This window comes from Cebus imitator, unplaced genomic scaffold, assembly GCF_001604975.1.
Source record: "Cebus imitator isolate Cc_AM_T3 unplaced genomic scaffold, Cebus_imitator-1.0 Scaffold2, whole genome shotgun sequence".
In the NCBI taxonomy this organism is placed as follows: domain Eukaryota; kingdom Metazoa; phylum Chordata; class Mammalia; order Primates; family Cebidae; genus Cebus; species Cebus imitator.
In genome coordinates, this window is record NW_016107317.1 from 2775454 (window position 1) to 2786451 (window position 10998).

At 40.6% G+C, this 10998-nt stretch overlaps 1 protein-coding gene across 1 annotated transcript; it reads left to right on the forward strand.

The window, feature by feature from the left end:
* Positions 1-426: 426 nt before the first annotated feature.
* Positions 427-1133, forward strand: LOC108304277 (histone H2A.J). The gene has a single exon (XM_017528402.2). It carries the CDS (start codon positions 578-580, stop codon positions 965-967), a length of 390 nt encoding a protein of 129 aa, XP_017383891.1. The 5' UTR covers positions 427-577; the 3' UTR covers positions 968-1133.
* The last annotated feature ends 9865 nt before the right edge of the window (positions 1134-10998 follow it).

Genomic DNA, 10998 nt, shown 5'->3' on the forward strand with positions numbered 1-10998 from the left:
AAAAAAAAAAAAAAAAAAAAGACAACGAACAAACGAAAGAAAGAGCCCATGGACCCTGTCCTAGGCAGGCACAATTCTGAGGAGAGGTTGTTGTTTCGCCTAAGCGGCGGCGGGCTGCAGAAACAGAAACCTACCTGACTAGCATGCTGTATTATATGAGAACGTCCATTTAGCATAGCAGCGTCTTGCTCTGGATTTTTTTTCTGTTCCTAACCATGTTTCCTTATTTTCTAGTAGTTTATTTGCTTGGGAGCGGGCGTGGTCGTGGAAAACCCGTAACCACTAAATTCACCAGACGCAGAGCGGGCTGGCTAAGACATTTATGTGAGCGGCTATGTAAATGAGGATTCGGAGATTGCTCTATTGATTGGAGAGAGCTGGAGGAGCCCGTCTCTCTCCTAGAGCGCTAATTGGGAGAGGAGCCTGCCTGTCATTGGTCACCAGAGCCAATGAGAAGGGGCTGCCGCGCGGCAGCAAAGAGTTTGTCAAGGCAGTGCGGGTGGAGTACGTTGCATTCCGGTACCGGACGCTGTGAGCGGTTTGTCTACCTTTCTGGAGTTGTAGGCGAGAGGTGATCATGTCCGGTCGCGGAAAACAGGGCGGCAAAGTGCGAGCAAAGGCCAAATCCCGCTCCTCTCGCGCAGGCCTGCAGTTCCCGGTGGGCCGAGTGCACAGACTACTGCGCAAGGGGAACTACGCGGAGCGGGTGGGCGCCGGGGCGCCGGTGTACTTGGCGGCGGTGCTGGAGTACCTGACGGCGGAGATCCTGGAGCTGGCTGGCAACGCCGCGCGTGACAACAAGAAGACCAGGATAATTCCCCGCCACCTGCAGCTCGCCATCCGCAACGACGAGGAGTTAAACAAGCTGCTGGGCAAGGTGACCATCGCTCAGGGAGGCGTCCTGCCCAACATCCAGGCGGTGCTGCTGCCCAAGAAGACGGAGAGTCAGAAGGCAAAGAGCAAGTGACCGTGACGCCGCCCCCGGGGAGCTGGCTCCCCCAGCAAGGGCCCTTTTCATGGCCGTCCCGCAATGCTTTTGAATATGCTGGATGTCATGGAGGGCCGGTGACATCTAGTGGGGAGGAGGGCGGCGAGGGACCCTACGGGAGCCAATAAAGTTGGTGAAAATCGTTTGGTCGAGAGAGCTGTGTAGTCTCGGGGACCTGCCGGATGGCCCCGGGGGGGCGACCGGAAAACCCTTGGAGCAGGTACTGGTGGGTGGGCTCTATTCCCTCTGGACTGCTTTAGTCCGCAGGTCACCCTTGAGGCATTAGGGTAGGGTGGCCTGGAGGTGGGCAGGGTGGGAGTGCACCTCGCTCTCAGCGGGGCAAAGGGGAGGCAGAGTCGGTGCGGCGAGGCCGCCTCCGGAATTATTTTTACTTCCCCTTCCCGGAGTCTTCGCTCTCCTGCTTGTTTGGGGGCACTGAGGACAAAGTCTGGGAAGAAAGCCGTCGGGTCGAGCTGGGCTTGGGGCAGGAAGTGTCCCCGGCCATATTTTTTCAAAAAGTGGAGTAACTTTCCGTCTTGGAAAGTGGCTCTGATGGCACGTTATCAAGGCTATTAACAGATTCTTCTTAGCCTAGTAGCTGCTGTGCTTTCATGCTTTGGATACCAGATATCTTTATGTAGCACCCTTATGTTCGTATTTTTTTAAATGAAGGAAAGATTCAATAATATGAGTAATACAGAAACATGAGTTATGAGGTTGGAAATTCGTTCCCCTGACAGTCATGTTGCATAACATTGCAGCGCCTTTAGTCGTGAGTTACATATGCTTAAACTTTTAAAGTGATTGTTCTCACGTTTCTAGCTTCATAATGATCTTGTCTTCATCATATTCTCTTTGAGACTCTGACTTTGCTTTAAAACTAAACAAAAACCTCTTGCTTTTAGGGGTTCTTACCCAACAAATAACCTGTTTGAAATCCCTTACATTACGTTCTCCCACTATGACCTCATTCCAGTAATATCTTTGGGAGTTGCATTGCCTAATGGCACAATATTGCTTTAATAAATATGTGATGAAAGACAGGGCCAAATATTTAAGTGTGGGGAGAAACACATTTCAGAGCAGGAATCCACATTTGAAAGTTAACGCTAGTAATCATCTTCTGCCCTTAGCTGACACCCCCATTTATTTCATCCTTCTCAGCAAATTTCATCCTGGCCCAGAGGCTCCACAAAAGATCCCAGTACAGATTTCACAACTTTGGATTCATCTTTCCTCTGAGTCAGAATTGAAGTCTTCCCCCAAAATATATGTATATATTGTATGTCTTCATCCCTAGGTAGCAGCTGGTCCATTTTCCCACGTGGACTTAAATTTTGTCCGCAGTAGTTATTGAACATCTCTCTGTGCCAGGCCCTGTACAAAGTGATAGGGATATAGCTGTGAATGAGGCCAACCAGATTTTCACTCTTGGACCTCACTTTATTTTTATTGGTTCCTGAAGACAGAGACAGGACAAGGAGCAAATACATATGATAATATGGGAGATCAGCTTCTGTTAGTATTTGTGCCTCTCTGCTGTTTGCGAATGAATAATGGAATTACTTCTCCCATGTTGCCATTTTGGAGATGTACAAAGGTCAGGCCCTACACACCTCTGTTAGGAGGCAGATTATTGGGCAGGTTCCAGATGTCCTGCTGTTGACTCCACTCCCTGTGGTTTTGTCATATGTAAAAGTCGTAACACCTGTTTTAAGGATTGAGATTGTTCATTTACTATGTGTCACATATTAGACACTCAATAAATGGAAAAAAGTACCATGTTCTATGAGGGTATGTTTAACCCTTATAGGTTAAATTATAGGTAAACATTAACAGAACTTTTTAAAAATACCTAATTGTTAGAATTAGTACCCATTGTTACTGCTTGGGGTGAGTGGAACAAAATGCATATATGTTTTTGACATTTGAGTCTAACTTCTTAAAGAGATGAGGCATCTGAGAGATTGTTACCAAAGTGATGAAGAAATAAAGACAAAGGGCAACAAGACATTGATATGAAAAAAGCGTCTTTGTCTTTCCCTGGGAAGAGTCACAGCAGTCTGTCCAGCTCTTATTACCTGATGAGCAAATAGACAAGATACAAGGCATGGTAACTGCCCTGTCTCCACTCACCTCTCTCACCGTGATCTCAAGGGTTCTTAGGATCCCCTCAAATATTTCTTCTGGCTCAAAGATCAATCAACCCCTCACCATTTTGGTTTTGAGAGTTTTTTTTTTTTAACCTGAATAATTTATTGGCAGTTTAAAATGCATACTCCTACAAAATCAGCTCAGCCCATGATCCGTGATGAACAAACAGTAATTCTTGCTGATGTGTGATTGTTAATTTAAAAGGCCAATACTTCTTCAAGCATAAGACCATATGGAAAAAGGCCTAAGACAAAATCTGGTGGGAACTGAATTCCAATTTTTAATAGAGTTATAATCCATAGTTTTATTTATGCACACACATACTCTTACTGCAAAGATAAGTCATTCAGTGTGGCTGTGGGTTGGCCAGGATTTGTTTGATCTTTGCCTTTCCTGCAGGGCCAGTCTTGTCTTTGTGTCCCCGAGGACCGGTCTGTTTAGTTGTGCCTGCCCAGAATCAAAAGGTTTAGTCAGGCCCCCTAATTGGTGATGACTGGCGTACTACATGCAGATTTCACAAAGCCCCTTGCTCTCTGCAGTGAGACTTAGATTCAGATTCACTCTACCCCTTATTATCTGAATTTTGGAAACTTAATCTCTTTAAACCTCCATTTCCTCTCTAAAATGGGCATAATAGTTTACCTTAGCAAGTTTGGGGAGAATTCAGTGAATTAATGTGAGTGAGGACACTAAGATTCCCATAGAAATAGGCTCAATGAATAGTAGCTGTTCTTATTTCTATGTAAAGTGAGTAGTGGAAGTTGATGGGACCTGTTGAAACAGGTAAACATACAGCATTCTAGCAATCCTGTGACTTTCGTGACAGCAAACCATAAACACAATTTTAGTGGCTGTTTTACTAACTAGAGGACATCCACAATTCAATGTATAACAAAAAAGTAATAAATGATTAAAGCTTGTGAACCTGAATTTGCATTTTTGTTGTTTTTTTGTTTTATGGTTTTTTGTTTATTTTATGGGTTTTTTGTTTTTGTTTTTGTTTTTTCCCTCTGAAGACAACCTAGTTTAGAATTTATGGCTTGTTAAGTCCACTCACACATATTAAAAATGGTCCCTGTTTGTTTAACAATTTATTGAACAATATTATGTGTTCCACCTATGATTGGTAACCAGCTGTCAAGAAACTTACTATCATGGGACACACAAAAGGAAGATAACAGGGTGCATGTAGAGAGAAGGAGATGCTCAGGGTGTTAACAGAAACAGGGAATACGGGTACCCTTGTACTCAGCCGGGTGGGTACACTGGCTGATGGGAGGTGTGAGCTGGGCTGACAAGCAGCATGCATGAAGACATGGGGGTCAAAAGGTAACTCCTGCAACTGGATTTGAATCCAAATCTAGGGAAAAAAATCTGTCCTGGAGATAAGAATTTGGGAGTCATGACTAAAAATAGCTAGAGTAGATCAAAGCATCCAGAAAGAACATATACATGTATAGAGAGTACAGAGAGATATCAAAAATTACCACAACCGACAGAATCTGGGGATCTGTGAGATTTAATCGACTGGCAGAGAAAGAGGCATCACTTAAAAGACAGGAGAGGATGCGGCGGAAGGACTCCGGGAGAGAAAGTGTCAATAGAGGTTTTTCCACAATTTGGATCACTGGGCTTCTTCATACCCCTGCTTGCTTATCTGCCATATAACTAAAATATGGTCTTTAAAAGTTATTACTTTTTTCCACACATAGGAAATGGTGACAAGCTCATGTTACTAATGGAATTGGAATTGAAATGCATTGTTACCCTTTACATTTTAAAATTGCACATATGGAAATTTAAGGTATACATGGTGACAGCAAAAACATTTTTCTAAAATCCAAGAAGAATATTGGCAAAGAACCCTTAAAGATATCCTTTATCTTCATTCTTTTTAGTTGAATAAAATTTTTTACATCTTAAGTTTTTAAAAAGTTTCAGAAAAAGCAGTAACATTCGTAAAGCCAGTGTAGGCATTTTAGAATGATTAAAACATGAGAAATTGGACTCGGACAAGTCAATTTTTTTCAAAAAAATCAATAAATGTTTAGCTTTCCAAGAGAGGGAAATGGAGAATAAGAGGAACAAAGAAGAAGCAGAGGAAGAAATAATGAAACTGGTTTCAGGCAGATATAAAATTAATCACTGTAAAGTTTTAATTTGTTTTCTCCACAAGTGGAGGAAGGAAAGCTTATGTGCTGAAAATCGGATTTTAACATATACATACTTGAAGGAGAATGGTGGCTTATTTGAACAGTAACTTGGATCCATGATATTTTTCGTTTTTTTTTTTTTCTAATTTTTTATTTTTTTGAGACAGGATCTCCCTCTGTTGCCCAGGCTGGAGTGTAGCGTTGTGATGGCAGCTCACTGCAGCCTCTATCCCTGGGCTCAAGCCATCCTCCCACGTTATCTTCCTGAGCAATTGGGACTACAGGTGTATGTCATTACGCCCGGCTACTTTTTTTGTTAATAGTTTTTGTAGAGATAGGATTTTACCATGCTGCCCAGGCTGTTCTCTAACTCCTGGGCTCAACTGATCTTGATTCTGCCTCTCAAAGTGCTGGGATTACAGGCATAAGTTACTATGCTGATAGAGCCTTGATAATTTTATCAAGCCATGAAATACAAAAGCCAACACTGCTTAACCGCAGAGTATAGAATCAAAGGAGAATTGAGCCCTATATTCAACAAAATATCTTTCTTTTAGACAAACAAGTAGTCTGCTCATGAGAGTTTATGTGCTTTCTGTTTATTTTTTTGTTTTTGTTTTGAGAAGTTTTGCTCTTGTTGCCCAATCCGGAGTGCAATGGCGAAATCTCTGCTCCCTGCAACCTCTACCTCCCGGGTTCACCATGTTAGCCAGGCTGGTCTTGAACTTCTGACCTTAGGTCATTCGACTGCCTCGGCCTCCGAAAGTGCTGGGATTACAAGGGTGAGCCACCGTGCCTGGCCTGCTTTCTATTTTAAAGTACTTCTCAAATGAACTGTCTTTTTCATGTTAAAAGCCCGATTGACCACTACAGTTCCTAAGTATCCCTGATGAAATTGTGCCTATTAGAGACAGAAATGTACAGATTATTAGCCTTGTATTGAGACAACATGAAGAAAGCTTGTGTTTGGCCTGAAAGAAATGCAGTTTTAGACTGAAGATGAGGTGAGATGCAGTGGTATGTAAAGATGTGTAACCTCTCACCCCCAGAGTTTGGCCAAGGGCCAGCTATTAGTCTAGGCAGACAAAACAAAGTAGTCCAGTTCTCAGGGGCAAGTAGACAAGACTGAAGAAAAAGTCTTAATTAAGTTTAGAAATGGTAACCCCAAGCAAAATATATCCTAAGATCTCTGGTCTGGAGGCCTTCTGAACTGCTCAGCACTTGGAGGTCACTTGCAAACAGATTTATCATAACTATGTTGATAGCTTTCCCTATGGACAATATTAAATATTAAACAAGCAGTACAAGCAAGAAATAGAAGACTAAAAATGGCTTGATGAAAGAATATAAATCTGATTAGATAATTTAAAAACCAATAGATCGTCTTCCTAGGGAAACACATAAAGTCAACACTGAAGTGCTTCCACAAATATAGGAACTCAGTTCAATGTGAACTTACTCCCAGTCATGAGCAAGTGGCACCTCACGCAGATTAAGTGACAGGAGGTCTCAGATGTGCACACTGCGTTGAGAGTCCTGCTGCAATGAGAGCTTTGGTGAACCTTATATTTTTGTCTATGTTGGAACATACTTGTAGTTGAACAAGTTGGGTTTATTGCCCTTTGCAGCAAGGGGGATCACATTCCACGGGGAAATGTGGGGTGTCTCAGTGAGAGGTTGTTAGGGTATAGTATAGGATTTGGGTTGTGTTAGCTGATTTGGGGGCTATGCTCAGGATTGCATGCTGTCAGGAAGTAGGGTGCAAGGAATGCTGTAAAGTGCAGAATAAAGTGAAACTAAAGCTGTAATTGGTAAATATGCTAGTACGTACTAGCCGGGATAGGGGGCTTTTTGTTGTTTGGACAACGTTCATGTTTTTGTGTCTGTTCAGACATGATTACAAAATGGTCTTGTTTTTTATTTGATTTCTCACAGCCACTCAGTGGCCTTGTCTCGTGTTGGTGTTCTGCTGGTGTTGTTTATGTTCCGCAGATCACCACAGTGTAGCTGTGTCAGGCCAACTCCTAGCAACAGCACAGTTCAGCTGATAGTCCAGGCCAGTTACTGTCTTGGGCTGTTTTTTTCTTGCTCATTAGCTAAAAAAATAATGTGACAGCCAGGAGAGTGGTTGCTCATTGGTGGATGGAGACAAAGACATCTCAAGGCAAATGTTAGCAGTCTCTAAGCCATGCAAAAGAGGAAGCTACTGTCTTTGAGTAGTTAAGTCATACATTTATAATATATTTTAAGGATCCATATCCACTAACAAAATCCTCGTTTTCATGTTCATCAAGTAACTTTCTATCTTGAATTTATCTTTCTGTCCATGTCTTCACATGGGGTAAGAATGTCCTTGTTTCTTGAACATGGTATAGCAGGTGTTCCTAACAATAAATCATGCTTTAAATATATATATTACTTATTTAAATGTGTATATTAGATAAATACCATGACCTTACTTTCATCCCTAATATCCTGTTTCCCATCGCCCAGCCCAAATGGAAGACAAAAGACAAGAAAGGCCACTGAAGCCCTCTTTATAGTTCAGCTTTCTGGAGACATACAGCAGGGCGGAAAAATATAAAGAGAGCATTTGGAGGGCAGAGCTCTTGGTTTTCCAAGTATAATATGGGCATTTATCCATTTTGGGGGAAAGAATGTCACTGGACCTTTTACAACATGATAAAAGTTATCTTCTCATATTTCACTCCTGATATACAGAGTGTTCTAGCAAGAACAAACAATCCAGATGCAATCTCTGCGTTGCTAAAATTTTCGTAAGAGTAGTCCTTAAGTGAAGTCGATAAAGTTTACAGGTTTATAGATTCCAGCCTGTTCTTCTATCATTCTTTATACCACTCACCAGCCATAGTATCTCTTGTCTCTTCCAGCAGGGAACAGGGGCACAGAGAACTCACACCTCTTTTCTTTGCTTCAGCCCATCTGCTAGAACTAACCCAGGCTTAATCTAACTGCAAGGAAGCCCAAGAAATATAGAAGATGACATATTTTGGTGAGTACATTGTCTGTGCCAGTTTCTTGGAGCATTTTTGCTTACTTCCTAGTTCCTAGCTTTGTTCTATTCAATATACTCTGTCATGGAGCTTGCTAGTTAATCTCAAAGTTCCTTTGAGATTTTTCAAGAACAAAAAGTGACACACACACAAAGTTATGTTAGCTAGCACACATAAGCTAGCAGTACCTAACCCCTGCCAAAAGGTGCTAGAGAAATATTCCATTTGTTTTTGCCTGAGGAACCTGTGCTAAGAATTGCTTTAAAACGTTGTGATAGAAGAAGTATAGACCCCTGAGTTTTCTTTGGATTCATATATGCCAGTTATGAACGGATTGATTCTGAGCTCCAAATTAAAACTTCAATATTGGCTCCGGGAAGTTTTCTCAGTAGAGGGCCCTGTAGAGGAACATTGCAGGAGGAAAGGGCGTATTTCCATGTGGACACCAAGTAAGGTAGGCTACCTGCCTTCAGTACAGGTTTCATGTTAGGAAAGCAGAGTAGTGACAGAAACTGTATAGCTCACAAAGCCCAAAATACCATCTGGCCCTTTAAAGAAAGCTTGCTTATCCTGTTCCAGTCGATAGACTGATAAGTGGAAGCAAAAATGAAAAATACAAAGCTCCCTAAACTACAAAGCAATTATTTAAATAACTGATGTTGTTCTGCTAGTTTTTCTCCATAAACTAGAAGACATTTTGTAAACAAGAAAAGCCAAGCCATACTATTCCTAACACCTCTGTGATTCTAAAACCAGTATGACAATCTTAAAGGAAAGGAATAACTCCTCTTTTTTATCCCTTAAAATGTAAAACTTAGTTTTGACCATGTTTTTAGTAAGATTATCATTCTCTATCAGAAGTGGCAGTTCCTTAAACCCAAGTTTTAAATACTTAACTATTTTTTTCTCCATAAAAACTAGCAGAACAACATCAGTTATTTCAAATAGATACTTTATTAGATTAATCCTTAAGTTTAAAAAAAAAGTCTTAAAATTATTTCTTCAAATACGTTTTCTTTTTTATCCATGAACAGGTATTGTAAAATAAACTTTGAGGGTACAAAGTGTGGATTTAAAAATATCTCCTCCCTTGGTTTGCGTTATTATGCCGTAAAAACAGTCTTAGGAGCAGATGTTGGATTTTTACTTGGCCTGGGTTTTACTTTCCTTTTCACTCAAGAAAGCCATCAAATATTCTTTGAAGGTATGATTTTCTTTGCAATAAGTTGCTGAAGCACTTTTTCGCTTTTACAAAGAAGTTCAGCCTTCATAAAAATAATATGGCTTTTTCACTTGTGGGTGGTGTGTTTAATAGGACAGGATTTCAGAGATATACGTTTCTCCCTCTTCCTGCCTATACTTTGGCAGTCATCTTCTTCTTTACCTGACTCCCCATTTTGTTGAAATCAAGGTTGCTGGATATAGACAATAATAATGAACAGTGTAGTTAATTCTGTTCTTCCCTGGACTGTAAATTTTTCTTGAGGTTATATGGCTAGAAACTGTATTGTATTCTAACTTTCTTCACAAAATATTGTTATAAAAGCCATTAAAATATGTATTTTTTTTAACATTTCTTACAGCATTTTTAGAGTGTTAATTCTGTATATATTTATCCCCTGCAAAGGTGGTTTAATTCTTACTAAAATTTGATTTATTTTATTTTACAATTTTAAAAACCACAGCTTATTTTTAAGCTTAATGTGCTTGCGGAGAAGTATTCTGTGACTGGGTAACACATCAAGGAAAAACGTGTTTGGGAACCCATGGTCTTCTCTTTGCAGACTTCTGATTTATTTAAAAAACAAACTTTCTCTATTTGGTTGCAGCACCACTAGACCCACAGTGTCTATTTAATAGTTCTAAATTTACAAACATTCCATTTTTTTTTTTTTTAATCTTTAAAAAGTTAACATATAAAATTATAAACGTAAAATGAGTATGTCTTCCCTGGCACATGACATATATAGATGTCTGATCTTTTTCCCCAAATTTTAAAGTTGGATTTTTTAAAAGAAATTAGCATTAATAATTATTGTACATAAGATTTGAGACAGATGTAGACATTGAAGTTTATTCCCTGAATTTCCCTAAGGTCCCTGAGGGTAGGGACCTTACTTGATTTAGCTGACTACTGTATTCCCCACATCTAGCTCAGTTGCTGGACAGTAACTGTACAATAAATAAACTTCATACTCTAATTCTGATGTCCCTAAATCCTCAGGCATGTCATTCCATCAGTTACCCCCTCATTCTCCAACCTCTCTATTGGCTATTGCCCCTCAGCAAAATGTTTGCCAACTAAAATCCCTCTGTTCACCCAGAGCATAGCCACCTGCCTTCTGTCCTCTCTCTTTTCTTCATAAACTACAAGGCCTTCTTTGAGAGAACCGAAGCCAGGAGATAGTTCTTTTGGCTTCACAGATGTTCTATTTCTGACTTTTGCCAAAAGCTCTTATTTCTAAGAACGTAAAAATGTTTTCTAGCAACTTATTAATACCTTCCTGGATCTAGAATCTGTTTATGAAGAAATCATGTGTAGTTCTGCTTGGTGACAGCTTTGAGCCCCAGAAGTACCGTAATAAGGCCGGTCTTCCAAATTAACTGGCTGAGGAACATTTTCAGATATCAGATCTGCTGTAGTTTGAACCGTTGAGTTCTATATGGGTGGTGATTGTCCCATCTTCTA

What these genes read in the sequence shown, in the direction of transcription:
- LOC108304277 (XM_017528402.2), top strand. Translation starts at nt 578, where the DNA reads ATGTCCGGTCGCGGAAAACAGGGCGGCAAAGTGCGAGCAAAGGCCAAA.